General features: G+C 40.0%; 1 protein-coding gene across 2 annotated transcripts in view; it reads left to right on the top strand.

Moving 5' to 3' along the window:
• RCOR3 (REST corepressor 3) overlaps nt 1–15,937 on the top strand; it is a 35,997-nt gene that overhangs the window by 2,726 nt on the left and 17,334 nt on the right. For both annotated transcript variants that reach the window (XM_060247249.1, XM_060247243.1), the window contains exons 3-6: nt 6,955–7,032; nt 11,244–11,296; nt 12,680–12,841; nt 14,974–15,098. In XM_060247249.1, the coding sequence (XP_060103232.1) occupies nt 6,955–7,032; nt 11,244–11,296; nt 12,680–12,841; nt 14,974–15,098 (418 nt within the window). The remainder of the gene's footprint in view (nt 1–6,954; nt 7,033–11,243; nt 11,297–12,679; nt 12,842–14,973; nt 15,099–15,937) is intronic.

Below are 15,937 nucleotides of genomic sequence, written 5' to 3'. Positions count from 1 at the left end.
TTCCAGGACATGATGAACCATGACCAAAAGAAAAAAAATAATCATGTCATAGTGCCTTATTTTAAAAATAATAAGAAGAATTGACCCTGACATAGTAGGCAGTATACAAAATGCTTCTGTTTGAAAACAGATTTGACTAGTGTATGCAAAAAAGTGTTGGATAGCTTTTAATGAAGAAATAGGAACCATTTTGTTCTTTAGAAAAACATATTGTCATTCATGTACTTAAACAGAACACCTTAAGGAAAACAGATATACTTCAGACACAGAATTGTACTGACTTAGGATCCAGCTGTAGTGGCACAAAGGTTGGTGCTACTGCAACTAGGAGCAGCACCCTACATTTGACAGTGGAGCAGAAAAAACAAAAACACAAGTGGTACTTGTGCCGTGCATTCAGTTTGATTACTGTAATGTTCCCAGTCCAAGGCTGGCAAATGGTGGGAGACATACTTAGAATCATAGAGTTGTAAGGGACCTCCAGAGTCATCTAGTCCAACACCCTGCACAATGCAGGAAACTCACAAACACCTCCCCCTAAATTCACAGGATATTCATTGCTGTCAGATGGCCATCTAACCTCTGTTTAAAAACCTCCAAAGAAGGAGACCCCACCACCTCCTGAGAAAGCCTGTTCCACTGAGGAATCGCTCTAACTGTCAGGAAGTTCTTCCTAATGTTGAGCCAGAAACTCTGTTGATTTAATTTCAACCCATTGGTTCTGGTCCTACCTTCTGGGGCCACAGAAAACAATTCCACATCATTCTCTATATGACAGCCCTTCAAGTACTTGAAGATGGTGATCATATCACCTCTCATCTGCCTCCTCTCCAGGCTAAACATCCCCAGCTCCTTCAGCCTTTCCTCTCAGGACGTGGTCTCCAGACCCCTTACCATTTTTGTCACCCTCCTCTTGACCTGTCCCAGCTTGTCTATATCCTTCTTAAAATGTGGTGCCCAAAACTGAACAAAATACTCTAGGTGATACCATCACATCACGTGATCTGGACACTATACTTCTATTGATACAGCCCAAAATTGCATTTGCCTTTTTAGCCACCGCATCACACTGTTGACTCATTTTCAGGGTATGATCTATTAAGATCCCTAGATCCTTTTTGCACATACTACTGCTAAGACAAGTCTCCCCCATCTTATAACCATGCGTTGGATTTTTCCTACCTAAATGCAGAACTTTACATTTATCCCTGTTAAAATTCATTTTATTTATTTTAGCCCAGTTTTCCAGGCTGTCAGGGTCATTCTGTATCCTGTTTCTGTCTTCTGCTGTATTTGCAACCCCTCCCAATGTAGTATCATCTGCAAATTTAATAAGCATTCCCTCTATTCCTTCATCCAAATTGTTTATAAAGATGTTGAACAAAACAGGTCCCAGGACAGATCCTTGAGGCACTCCACTTGTCACTCCTCTCCAGGAGGATGAGGAACCATTCACAAGCACTCTTTGGGTGCGATCTGTCAACCAGTTACAGATCCACCTAACGGTAGCAGGATCCAAACCACATTTTACCAACTTGTCAACAAGGATAGTATGTGGAACCTTATCAGAAACCTTACTGAAATCAAGATAAACTATGTCTACAGCATTCCCCTGATCCAGCAAGGTAGTCACTTTCTCAAAAAAAGTGATCAGGATAATCTGACATGACTTGTTCTTGAGAAACCCATGCTGGCTCTTAGTAATCACATCCATTCTTTCTAAATGTTCCAGGACCGACTGTTTGATGATTTGTTCTAAAATTTCCAGCTATAGATGTCAAGCTGACAGGTTGGTAGTTACCCGGATCCTCTTTTTTCTCCTCTCTTGAAGTTGGGGACAACATTTGCCTGCGTCCAATCTTCCAGCACCTCTCCTGTTCTCCAAGAATTCTCAAAAATAATAGCCTTGTGGGAAGGGACCCTTTCTAGGAGACATTGTGACATTACAGAAGACACAGTGCTATCACTTCTGACACCACCCAGAAGTGACATCATCACATGGGGTGATGATGTGGATTTTGCAGAAAACCAGAGTTTGGGGTGGATGCTAGAGCATTGCTGCTGCAGGGTGCTGCCATTTCCCGATCGTGCCATAAGTGACTGCACTGTGCTGCTGGCAGTCCACCCTCCCCCAATTTTCCCTGAGTGGTGGTGGGAGAGAGGGCTGGCGGTGGAAGTATTCCACTCTTCTGGGAGACTTGGCAGCATTACATTGCTCTGATGGTCAGTAGAATGCCACATAGGGATCTTACCATGCCAAATTTATGTAAACCAGGGCTGAAAATAAGAATAAGACAGATAGTTATTTAATCCTTGATCTGGTTACATGTCACCTCTGGCCGTACTGGCCTACCTAGATCATTGTGTAATAACATGTGTAAAGTGTTGTCAAGTCAAAGCCAATTTATGGTGACCCCCATAGGGTTTTCAAGGCAAGAGACAAACAGGTGGCTTTCCACAGCCTTCCTGTGCATAGGGACCCAGGACTCCTTTGGTTGTCTCCAATCCAAATACTGAATAGGGCCAACCCAGTTTAGCTTCCGAGAACTGATGAGACTGGCCTGGCTTGGATCATCCAGGACAGGGCAAATAGAGGCAGCACATATTTCTTATACATTCTGAGCCCTGCAGAAGGAGCAGAAAATAAGGAGCAGTTCCCTGGTGTTACTACTCATATTGAATCTGCCACACTCTTGGATCTTTGGCAAGCAGTCCAGACAGGTCCACAAATACAGACCATTCTTCACTTTTTAATCCCAGCTTCATTTTTCACCCAGGATCAAAGATGCCAGGGCAGTTACTGCATTTTCACTGAGCCATCCGATTCTTCTTTATGTTCATAACCCTTTGCTTTGAGGGGGTACAAGCCTAGTTCAGTTCCTGGTGGTTGAACCTATATTCTTCTTAATCATGCCAGGGAGATACATACTCAGGATGTATTTAAGTTTCTCCTATACTTGTTGAATTATGGTTTCTTTTACTATCTTTTTTGTTGTTCATGAGTGAGGAATTTGAGTTTCTCAGGAAAGACGCAATTGCCACTTGGTTGTAGTTTTTCAGGAAGGCTATATTTGCCACCTTGAGCAAAAGCTCTGTCAAAGCCATGTGCCATGCTGTTGTTCCTTTGTGATGCAGGCATATAGTATGTCATGCATCTCCTTGAAAAGGCTGAAATCCTTCTGGGCTCAATAGGTGGTACAAATATAGGGGAATCAGCACACATATGCAAGTCAGTTGGAAGTTGTCAAAGATGAATAGCTGCATGGTTATCACCATCTTATAATTACCTAATTTTGATATTTCTCCCCTTGAGAGACAAATAATCTGAGAGAATGGGCTGCATGTAAAACAACAGCAGCAGATGTCAATAGCCAGTCTAATAGCAGTTGCTTTGCTTTCAGTAGTTGAATATTTTTGGCTTAGGCCAAACAGCTTTGGCTGTTCACCCAGGAATATGGTGGGATGTTTGCCATCCTGAAACTGCAGAAAGAGTACTATTCTGAATCTCCCCTATACAGCACTTATTTTCAGTCTCACTAGCTAAGTCAAATAGGGATAATACAAAACTATCACCAAAGTTTTTCTCCATCTTCAATAAACTGGCTACTAGAACACTTTGAATTGTCTATTCCAGAAAGATAGGTGAAGCATTTCTACTACATGGATGCCAGTGCTGTGCAAAATCATAAAAATTGACTTTCTAGATCAGGCCTAATTCAGCCATTTCTAGAAACCTTTAGTTTTGACACACCGTGTAAATAAGATGTAGTCCATGACTCGAAAGTTCTGTGATATCCCAAAACACCCTGACCAATCTGTGAACTTCCATACTCTTTCTTAGCTGTGGGGATGTCCAAAGGTTTAGAACAAAGTAGGAGTCAAGGGGCACCTTTAAAACCAACAAAGTTTTATTTAGAATGTAAGCTTTCGTGTGTGCATGCACACTTCTTCAAACAAGGAATCAGGTACAGTGAGCAGAGTTACATATAGCTGGTAGGCAGTGGTTTAGAATGCAAAATGGTACAACCTGGGTGAGACACCCTTCCAAGAGAGCAATCCTAAGCAACTCTGCTTGGAAGCATGTACCATATTATTCAGTGGCACTCACTTCCATGAAAGTGTTTGTAAGATTGCAGCCTGAATAACTCATCAAGTCTGTGTGGAGCTGTGTTGCCTCAGAAACGGGAACAGCTTTGAATGCTGCTCCCAGCTTCCTTCAGCAGGAGCATCAGCCGTTCCTAGCTGCCTCAGTATTCCCCAGCAGCCAGGCAACTTGAGCCAGGGCCGTCTCCTCCATTCCCCACCTCTCTCTGTGGGGCATGGCTACACCTCAGCAGTAATAGCTTCCATGGTGACATTTGTGGAGCCCTGATATACATACAACTTTTCAATTCAATTCTTTCAAATGGTGCTTGAATATCGAAATGAAAGCTGTGGAGCATCTTGGTATAAGTTGGTGGATATTTTTTGTGAGTCTTTCTATACATAGTGAAATATAAACAAAAGCAGTTGCATGCATTATTTCTTTTTATCTGCATTGATTTGCAGGAGTTAGGGGTTAATCACCATTTATCAGTATCTTTTTGCCATCAAGTCACAGCTGACTCATGGTGACCCAGTGGAATTTTCAAGGCAAGAGACATTCAGAGGTGGTTTACCATGCTGGGTCATTACATTGGTATTCCTTGGATCTCCCATTCAAATACTGACCAGGGCTGACCCTGCTTAGCTTCCAAGATATGGTAAGATGGGGCTGGCCCGGGCTTTCCAGGTTAAGAGTGTGGTCTTCACTATCAGTATATCTGATTCTCAACATGGCCAGATCTGTGGATACCTAAATCCAGAGACTTGATCCACAAACAGACAAGAAAAATTGAAAAAAACCTCAGGTTTGCAAACAAATCTGAAATGTAAGTGAAAAATTCACCCGGGGGCGGGGGCAAATCCTTTAAAAAGGTAAGCACAGCATCTATAGCTTTAAACAAACAAATGACCTAAGTGACTATTGCTAGGCAATCACAACAGTATTGCCAGACTTCAAGCCTTGGTTTCTGTCAGTAAAAGGTCGGGGAAGGAGGTTGTCTTCTGAGAAAGGACTCCTTGGGCCTCAGGCAGCATGACAACTAACCAGAAGTGTTTCAGACATATTGCTTCACTCACTGAAGTGAGTGCTGCATCTAATTTCATTCAGCTCACCTAGAAACTGAGCAGGTGATGTGAAGCAAATTACGTATCCTATTTAGCAGTTTTTCAGTGTGTTGCAGTGTTATAGAGCAGGGGTAGCCAACAGTAGCTCTCCAGGTGTTTTTTTGTGCCTACAACTCCCATCAGCCCCAGCCAGCATGGCCAGTGGCTGAGGCTGATGGGAGTTGTAGGCAAAAAAACATCTGGAGAGCTACCATTGGCCACCCCTGTTATAGAGACTTTTCAGGGCTCTCATATGGAGCCTGTTACCTCTTTATTTCTACCGGGTTTTCTTTCTCATGATGACAGAATTTTTCTTGGTGAATCTGGGACTAGTGGAAATTTGTTTTCATGACATGCAGCACTCATTTTGTTAATTACAAGGAAAACTAATAACATTCCCTCCCTCATCTCAGGAAGGTCTTATGATGTATAGGTCTGTTGATACATTTAGAGATGTAAAATTTCTAAACATTGTAAAAATATGGAATCTGGAAAAATGTTTCGTGCTTTTGGGGAAAATTGAAATGTATGCAGTACTTTTTAAATCAAGCTTGAACTTACTATACTGCTTTAACTTTACTATTTTAACAACATAAAATGCTCAACAACATAAAAAATTGTACTCTTCGGCATATTTGTGAAATGTAAACATATAAATCCTATTTAACATTGAAACCATTCAGTAGCATATTGTCATCAGTATCCTGTATTAATTGTGAACAAAATAAGTCTCATTTGCAAAACGAACATATTCCTGAAAATATTATGTGTGTGTATATACACACATATAATATTTAATATTTATTATTAGTATATACTTTACTTTTCTCACTTATGATTCCTTTCTTGTGCCAGAATAGTCTCCCATTCAGTACTTAGTTGTATGAAAAGAGCAACTAGATTCAAGTCCAGTAGCGCTTTAGAGACCAACAGGATTTTGGCGGTATAAGTTTTTGGAAGATTCCTGACAAAGTGAACTTTGATTCTTGAAAGGTGGTGCCCTGAAAACCTTATTGATCTTTAGGGTGCTATTGGATTCAGATCTCTGAAATAATCTGGTATGAAAGGAATGCCTTGCTTACGTAAGATGTCCAAGCAGTGATCAAGATTCCTCAAAGGAAAATCCGTGAAAGGTCCAGTAATGTCCCAAGATTCAAGACTTGTTTCCATTTCAGCATATTTCATTGTTGTTTACATTTGCATAGACTGATGTAAAATCCTGACCAAAGTTAAATTTTTCTATGTCATTGACTTCAATTAAAGCAGTAGGGTATACCTCTTCTTAGTGATTGAGAATAAGCCAGTTGTAACATTTACTATCTCCAATATGTGCACAATTAATACTTTTGAAAATATATAGTTATTTCGTTTTCAAAAAAATAATGACAGGATTTATCCCAAGTAATTTTTTTTCATGATGCAGATGGGAAATAACTGCACTTTCTAATTTAGAAGCATTTGAGATTGTACTGATTGCACCGAGTTCTTTTCTTTGAAAAGCAAAACTATTATTCTGACACTTATTGCTCAGACAGAATTTAAGATAAATCTAGACCTCTGCTTTGTGAACCAAAGTTTAACTACAGTCTCTTAATCTTCAGTTTTCTGTTCCTACAAGATCAGAGAGATCTTTGTTAGTTCCAAGCTGTCAGCCAACTGGAGATTTCTGGGCAAGGTGGTACTTCTTATATGTAACCGTACTGCTTTTACTGTCTTTGAATTAAATGTTCTTTGCAACATTAAACAACTCTTCCCCCCCCCCACCAGGAGCTACAAAATACACAGATAAAGACAATGGAGGGATGCTTGTGTGGTCTCCGTATCATAGTATTCCAGATGCCAAGTGTAAGTTCTGTGCATGAAGCAATATTCTGGTAATTGTCATGTATGATGGTAACTTTACATGTTACAAAATTGCCACACAGAAAGCACTTTCTGGTTAGAATTAATGTTAACCCATATAGATATGATGAGATGCTTCTGTATGCAGGCTTTGTGCGCTGAGAAGATATATTATAAATGTTCTGGAAAACCGGCCGTATGTGCAGAAATGTTAGGTGGAAAATTTTCTGAAATATTTTCGACTGCTTTGTAGACATTTTCCCATTTCTGAAGACTAGTTGTTAAAAAAAACTAATAATGAATGGATACATTGCCAATTCAGTATTAGGCATGCTCAGCAGTTTCAAAGTTGTAATTAATGCTTTTCAGGTTATACATAGGAAGTGTGTAAGAGACATCAGGTGTGTTTTATGGAAATTGAGGTTAAAATCACAAATATATATAATAATCCAAATTAAAAATCAAGTTAAGAGTATGCCTTATTAGCTGTGCAAGTCAAATCAGAATCAAAGCTAAAATTGTTATATATATGTCTCTTACATAGAGAGTGCCAGATTGGTGTAGTGGTTAAGTGTGCGGACTCTTATCTGGCAGAACCAGTTTGATTCCCCACTCCTCCACTTGCAGCTGCTGGAATGGCCTTGGGTTAGCCATAGCTTTCTCAGGAGTTGTCTTTGAAAGAGCAGCTGCTGTCAGAGCCCTCTCAGCCCCACCCATCTCACAGGGTGTCTGTTGTGGGGGGAGAAGATATAGGAGATTGTAAGCCTCTCTGATTCAGAGAGAAGGGCAGGGTATAAATCTGCAATTCTTCTTCTTCTACATAGTGGAAGGGATATTATAATCACCAATCTTACATGGAACTAACATTGGTGCAGGTGATGCTGCAGAGACTGGCAGAAACTGAGGTGCCTCACAGTGCAATCATCCAAGTCTGTTGAAGGCAGTGGGTTTAAAAAAGTGTCCCTGTGTTTAGGATTACACTGTCAGGAACCTCTGTGGAGGAGAGTTAAATGTTGTTAAATAGATGAGTGGACAAATACATCTAAGGCATATCACACTATTCTTTGGGTATGCTAAAACAAAAATATCAGCAGTTTCAGTGCCTTTGTTTTGAAGTGACAATATTATAATCCTAGAATATAATTATATAATATTATGAATTTGGCAGGGTGTGTGTGTTGTTTTTAGCAATTCAGTTGGGAGCCCATTTTAATGCATTTATAGCCCGCCCCTAACCCTTTGAGATTTCAGCTCCTGTATAATTTGCCATCACTCTCAAAATTCTTTGGGGCTGTTGGAATTGTTTCCAATCTGAAGACAACTCAAATTCTTGAATGAGTTCTTTATAATAATAATTTGTGTTTAATACAAGGGCGCTCACAATTGGAAAATAATAATCATTGGTGGTATATGGAAACAGATGTACTTAAAACTACTAGGTAATGTGGCTAACAAGTGTTATAAATTAATAGACATTCTAAATTACAAAGTGAAAACTAATGAGACTGAGGAAGCTATGCATGCACTACATCTGTTAATTGGATACAAATCCTGTAATGTAAAAAGAACCTGAATCAGATGAAATACTACAGTGCACTGTAGATGAGAGACTTGGGTGTTTTCTTGTTTCAAACAGTTGTATAGTACCTCTGTATAAACATATCCAAGACAAGTTTGGTTGATTCTTGTGTAATAATGAACCAGTAAGCTAGTCAGCAGCAGCTCTGGATTTGCTTTTAACTGAATATCACTTAAAGCATCACTTAAATCATATATAACCTGAAAAAGATTTCTTCAAATAGCCATAGTCTGATATCCATGCAGTTTTTTTTATTCACACTAGCTACAAAAACGACATTTTCCTATTATTTCTATGCAAATGTATTTTAGAAAAACTGGAGTGAAGAAATTTTGCTTACCATATTCCTGACACTACAGTGCTGTGTTCTATGGCATATACCAGAGACCAGAATACTTACGTTAGTATTATCTTTGCATACAGTTATGTTTGATTATATCTGTGGGTGGAAAGGATGCTAGTGGTTCTGTGTGTCATTTATTTTAAAAGCTTATTAGATGCCTTCTTTACAGAGCTCAAGGCAGCTTATGAAATAGATAAAACCCACAAACAACATAAGTAAGATCACAATTCAGCATTGCTAGTAAACTTAACTTAATTCAGTCCTAAATAAAACTGTCTTTGACTGCCTCCTAAAGATTAAAAGTGAGGGAGTCTAGGCACAACTCCCTGAGGAAGTTGTTCCCTAATTGTGGAGCTACTATTGAAAAGGTCCTCTCTCATGTATCCACCAAACAAGCTTTTAAAAAAACTGATGAAATAGTCAGGCTGGCCTCTCCATGTGATCATAATTCCCAGGCAGGAACATACGGGAGAAGACAGTCCTTCAGATACCCTGGTCCCAAGCCATATAGGGCTTTAAATGTCAAAACCGGTACTCTGAATTGGGCTCAAGGGTAGAATGGTAGTTAGTGCATTTGCTGTAATAATGGGGTAACATGCTCCCAATAGGTTGCCGCAACCAGCAGTCTGGCCACAGCATTCTTCACTAGTATAATATTATTATTATTGCTTGTATCTCTAGCCACTTATCCATCTCTGTTCCAGTCTGACAGAGATAGCAGAGTCATTCTGAATTAGTTATAAAATGGGTTGGGGAGCTGCAAGCATCAAATGCTGTTACTGCATTCTATAACTACTGGTGAGTGCAAATGCAATTGTGGCATGGATTTGTAAACCTGTACAGTTACACTCGGGTTAACCCCTCCTCCTGCAGTATTCTCCTATTCCTAGCTGGAGCTCAAGTACCAGTTTAGTTATTATGTGGTTTTTGTGCCACTATATATAGCTGCTTCTCCCTTTCCTTGCTACCCAGAGTTCAGTTGAAGGAGAGTATACTAAATTGTAATGTTGACTGAAAACCAAAGTAGTAGAGAGAAGCTGAAAAGTAGTAAATAGTTCGTTAAAATCCAAGAGCCGAATGCCAGGAATCAAGAACCCTGTCTTGTGGCACTCACTCATAAGAAACAAGCACAGGAAGTGTATGATTTGCTTGTGGGTAAGTTACAACTCCTTGCAATGAAAAACTGTCACATTTATTATTTGGCACGTACAGATGCCTGCTGCCTACCAATCTTTTATGTGTGCCTCTTTATAAATACAGATTTGTGGCAGTAAGGGAATTGCAAATGGCAGCAGGTGGTTTGTTTTGCTTCTGTATTTAGGTGGCACAAAAAGCCTCTGGTTGGCACTGCTGTGATGTTCTTCAGGATTCAAATAGTGTGGGGCTCACACAAATACAACTTCAAGTGAACATCACGTTGAAACTAATGTAGCATTTAGTGAGCACACATCTTAGAGGTGTTCCAATGTATTAGATGGGCCAAAAAGTATTTTTTTAGTAGTTTAAATATCTGTCTCTTTGATCAGTACCAGGCTCGGCTCTGATCTCATTGTCATGTTGCTTACCCAGAATGTAAATTTGATGCATCCTTCTCATAGATGGTGCCAGCTTGCTCTCTGTTTTCCTTCATATTCCTTTGAACCAGTTTCAGTCTGTTCAGTTTGATGCTTGCTTCATGGCATTATCAAACTCTGTATGTGGTCTTGCCAGTTATCCCCATCCCTGTATTAAATCTCTGCTCTTCTTCCAACATACCAGAGGTGCAGAAGGGAAAAGGTTGTACAAGGCTCCCCTGTATCAGATTTGAATTTGCCTGAACAATTAGGAGAGAAACGGGGTATGAAAATAAATAAATTATTAGAGTTGCAGCCCTGTTTATTTTATTTAAAGGATTTGAGTGCTAATCCTGTGTATGGTTAGGCTCCTTCAGAGGGGAAGTAACTTACAATACCATAATAAGCACAGTTATACAATTCTAAGCCTGTAGAAGTCAGTATCATCAGAACATTGTAACTTTAGGATGATGCTGTTAATTTTGTGCAGATTGCAGACGTATTCAACAACTGGGGAGGGGGGTTAGAGATTCTCTGAAACACCTCCAAGTTAGGAATAGTAGCTGTTATTCAGATGGGTACAGACTATATTAATGGATGCATCTATAAGTTAGAGCCAGTGAACAGGATGAATTTTAGAAGGCTCCTGGAAGTTTTGTCTGATGTTGAATATGTTATCCTAACCTGTTCCTGGAGTCTACTGACTGGGAAAAATAATTCTGACATTGCTTTGTTGTAGTGGATGAATATATTGCAATAGCAAAGGAAAAACATGGCTACAATGTGGAACAGGTAAGATTAATGAATATAATTGGTATAAATTCATTTATTTAAAAATGTATATTCTACTATTTCTGCTTGAAGTTGTACACAAAATGCCAAAAACTAAAAAAAACCCCAATAAAACAGTCACACAGAGTTGGCTTAGCCGCTTCTCTGAAAGTTCTCTGAATAACGGCAATTTCAACATGTCTGGAGGGAAAAGAGGGAGAAGAACAATTGAGCCTCTCTAGGGATAAGGTTCATAACCAGCTGCTACCAGTGAAAAGGGCTTCTTTTGGTGGCTGCTGACTAGGCCTTAATTCGGGATGGAGTAAGAAGTGTGGCCTTAGGTGCTCACTTGAGCATGCAGACTTTTCATTTTGAATCTGGGAAACTTTCAGGTAACCTGGCCCCAGCCTATTTAAGGACATTACAGCACTTCCTATTTTTTAATTGTATAATGCTTCCATATTTGTTTTGAGTCTTTCAACATTCAATGAAAAGTAAATCAAAGTAGTTTTAACAATAAATTATAATGAGCTCTGGAGTCCATTAAATAAATAGCCATATAACAAAAACCCAGGGATAGCTTGGTATGTTTGTATGTATGTATCATGTTTTGACCAAGGCAATAGGCTCAGTGCCAGTAAGTCACAGAAAGGCTCCCAGGATCTGAGTTGAGAGACAGAGTCAACTATAGTCAAGTCCCCAGGCAAGCGGTCAAGGCACCAATGTCAGGAATCAATGCAGGGTGAGTTCCAAGAGGCATGGTCAAGTCTGATTCAGAAGCCGAAGCACGAAGTGTCAGGATTCAAAGTGGGGTAACAAAGCATGGTCCAGAATGAAGTTTGTAGTACAAGAAGCCAGGCTATAGAACAAGTCCAAGAGGTAATCTGGTTTGGCATAAAGGTCAAAGCACAAGGAGTCAGGAAGCAAGGCTGATCCAGGGAGCCACCAGGAAGAGCAGGGAGCTGGAACAAAAGTTGGCTGTAGCCACTCAATATGTATGGAACTGCAGCAGCCCTTCCCTGCCCATGTGTTTCTTGTCCTTTAAGAGGAGCCAGCAGTTTCTCCAGTATGAGCACTTACTGCCACTTCCGGTATACTCACTTTCATACTCCAGTCTGCACAAGACCTATTGAAATTTGAATAGAGTTGTGAAAAAGCTTTACATCTCTTTCTTAAATATTTATTGCACTAATGATTATAATAGAAATGTGATGATCATATTTTGAGATACTGAATTTTGAAATGTAGTCAACAATCACAGTGGAAGGATAGTTTAAAACATTATTCATATCCCTCCAGAGACAGGTTAAAATTGCTATTATTGTGGAACATCTAGGCAACAAAACATCAAGAAATGAGCGAGGTATAGCCTGATAACAACTAAAGACCTCTTTTTTATTTAAGGCACTTGGCATGTTGTTCTGGCATAAACACAACATTGAGAAGTCCCTTGCAGATCTCCCGAATTTTACTCCTTTTCCTGATGAGTGGACAGTTGAAGATAAAGTCCTGTTTGAACAAGCTTTCAGTTTCCATGGGAAAAGCTTTCACAGAATCCAGCAAATGGTAAGATAATAATTGGCTAGCTGAGGCAAAGCAACAGTGATCTATCAATATCAGCTGCTTTGTAATAGAGCTTATATCAGTTTTAGAATGTTTATATGCCAGAACAGTTCAGCACAAAACTTTATGAAGTTCTGTAGTCTGGGACAGAAGCAATAACAACATCTATGAGTTCCTCACATTGGGTCTCTCACTTTGTCCTGGCTCTGAACAGCCATATTAGAACAGACCTTGAAGGAGGAGGAATCTTCTAGGGCCTCACTGGCAGCCTCAGGAGCTTGGAATCAGGCTGAGGTGAAAACAGTTCATTTTGTGCTGGGAACAAAAATGGTAAACACTAAGTAAGAGATCCTTCCGAGACTGGCAGAAAATTGAAAAACCCCACCCTGCCCCCCATCTTGGTTGGCAATCAAGGCTCCAGTTCACAATTCCCCTACTTTATTTAAGTGAAGAATAATGTCTCTGTTTGCCTCTTTTATAGCATTGCCATGCTTGCTTGCTTTACTTACGGAATGGAAGGAAAGACATGCAGAACCAATTCATCAGTCCACAAGCTCTCTTAACTTTCCCACTTCATACATGCGAATACCTATGGCTTGGCATAGCAGGGGCCAAAAGCTAGATTTTCCACCAGAAACACAAACTTCAGTTTCCATTCTTTCCATCTACTCCTGCTCCCTTCCACCAAACCTGATCCTCAAAATATTTATTTGGATGTAAATGCCATTGTATTCAGTGAAGCTTACTCCTAGTTAAGTGTGCATCTTTCTGGCAAGGGGAAAAAGTCAATACTAATTATGGACAAAGAAATACATGAACCAAGTTTTATATATCCCGCCCTTCCCACCAAGGTGGCTCAAACCACCTTTATATTTAGTAAGGATCAAGGTGGGGTTAGGAAATGCAGTGCATACCATCATCCCCCAAACAAAACATTAAAAAATGGTAGATTTATCAACAGGAGAGATTTGGATAAGTGTCGGCTCTAGAGATAGTTACAGACTGGGAAAATGGTGGTTTGTGTTGGTTCGTTTGATTGCCCAAGCCAGTTGTCCATGTTGGTTCATGGTTCATTTGATTTCCCAAACTAGTTTGTGGTTTGTTTAGTTCGGGAAGTGTAGAACAGTTCCCTCATGAATTAACCAAACTCATCCGGAGTCTTCTCCACCCACGCTCCAAGTTTGGTGAAGATTGGATTTGGAATGTCTGATATAGCCCCTCAAAGCAGGTGCCCCCAGGAAAGCTCATCTTCAGCTTTCGTGACAACTAACTCTTCCTGCTGCAAAATGAAAGCAGCTGTCATGGTGTCTGCTCCTGTACAGCAGAATGGGAGCTCTGTGATTGACTCCCAGAGCTGTCAATCAAGCTATGGATAGCTGCTATGGGTGTTCCTAGGGCTCCCAAAAATCCACTCTCAGCATTGCCCAGGAATTGATTGAATTGGTGCAAGACTGTCTGGAAAAACAAACCACAAAAATGAACCAAACAAATGACCAAGGAAAAAAGGCAGTTCATTTTCTGGTTCAGGCATGGCATGACCAAATCAACCAGTTTGAAACGAACTGCAGTTTGTTTTTCGATTTGTGCCCATCCCGAGTCAGCTGCATCATAATTCTTTTGCGGAGAATTTGTATGGCAGAGTTTGATTTTGAAGTTTTGTCAGCATATCTACTTTTAAAACAGTTTTTAATATTAACACTATATTTTGCAACATTTTTATTGTTGTTAATCAAATGCTTCATTAATATTAAGTGATACAGGAACAGGTTTTACTTTTGTCTGCTTTGGATCAGATATCCCCAAATGTTAGTCAAAATTTGTACACTTTGAACTTTTAAAAATTCAGCAAAGTTGTGTTTTATGTTCCATGAACTGGTCTTTTCCCTCTTCTAGGGTAGGGGATAGGATGTTTCTTAGTGGCACTTCATCTGTATTTCTGATCATGAGAAAATACTTTTACAACAAATTAAATGCTTGTTTTTGGTAGTAAACTTTGTCCATGTTTACAGTGCCTATTTATAGTCAGTCAATTTTGTTTATAAATTTAAAACACACTGGCAGACCATGTGATTTTGATAAGGAGAATGCTACAGAGAATTAATACAAGGTTTCTACCTGTTTTGGCCCATTTTTAGCTTCCAGATAAGACTATTGCAAGCCTTGTAAAATACTACTACTCCTGGAAGAAAACACGTTCTAGGACAAGCTTAATGGATCGCCAGGCCAGGAAGCTAGCAAACAGAAATAATCAAGGTGACAGGTAAGTAGAGTAACAGATTTTATTAAATATACTTTTTAATTAGGAAGGCCAGGCCTCCGATTCAGCAGGAGCTCACAGGAAGACAGCTCCTGAACCTTTCTGATGGTTCCCCCTCTTCCTCCCTCCCTCCCTTGTCCATTGAATAGTAGGTGCAGCTGCATAACAATCCGTGGATTAGGAGAGTGGGCAGCCAGCCAGCCCCCAGGGGTTTTGCCACACCCCCAGCAGCCCTCATTAACCTCTAGAGAAGCCTGCACCACCCTTTCTCCTCTTCTTATGTGATTTGGGGTGGCGGGTAGCTTGTTGGCCTGGCTGCCCAAGAGAGCCCCAGACGAGCGAGGCCTGCTCGCCTGGGGCTCTCCTTTCTTGCATCGAGTTGCTTTTGGCTGGGGGAGGCATATGCTACTGAAGACTGTTTCACACACAGAAAGTACTTCTATATAAAATGTATTTAGATAACCTTTTGTGTTAAATAAAATAACTTTAAGCATGTATACTCAGAGAAACACAACTTTGTGTTATTATGATATACAGTGACCTACACCTGTACTTCACACTATTGCTATACTTCTATTTTATTTGAACCAGGGTTCAACCAACTGATGGCTGCAAGTATATCTATAGCACAGTCTTAGTACTGGTTTGAACTGACTGGTAGGATGGCTGCAGTCAAGGAAAACCAGTGAGAAAAGTCTTGTTTTCCTTCCTCATACCTTCTGATTTCCAGGTAGTAAGCCAGTGTCCCCCTACACCAACCCAATTTTTGGTTGCATCTTCTTATCATGTAGCAACAGTACATTCATTTATATAGAACTAGGAAATGACACAGTCTGCTGGGA

The sequence above is a fragment of the Heteronotia binoei genome, chromosome 1 (assembly GCF_032191835.1).
Source record: "Heteronotia binoei isolate CCM8104 ecotype False Entrance Well chromosome 1, APGP_CSIRO_Hbin_v1, whole genome shotgun sequence".
Taxonomy (NCBI): Eukaryota; Metazoa; Chordata; class Lepidosauria; order Squamata; family Gekkonidae; genus Heteronotia; species Heteronotia binoei.
Note: the sequence above shows the minus strand (reverse complement) of the source record. Positions and strands in the feature narration are given on the sequence as shown.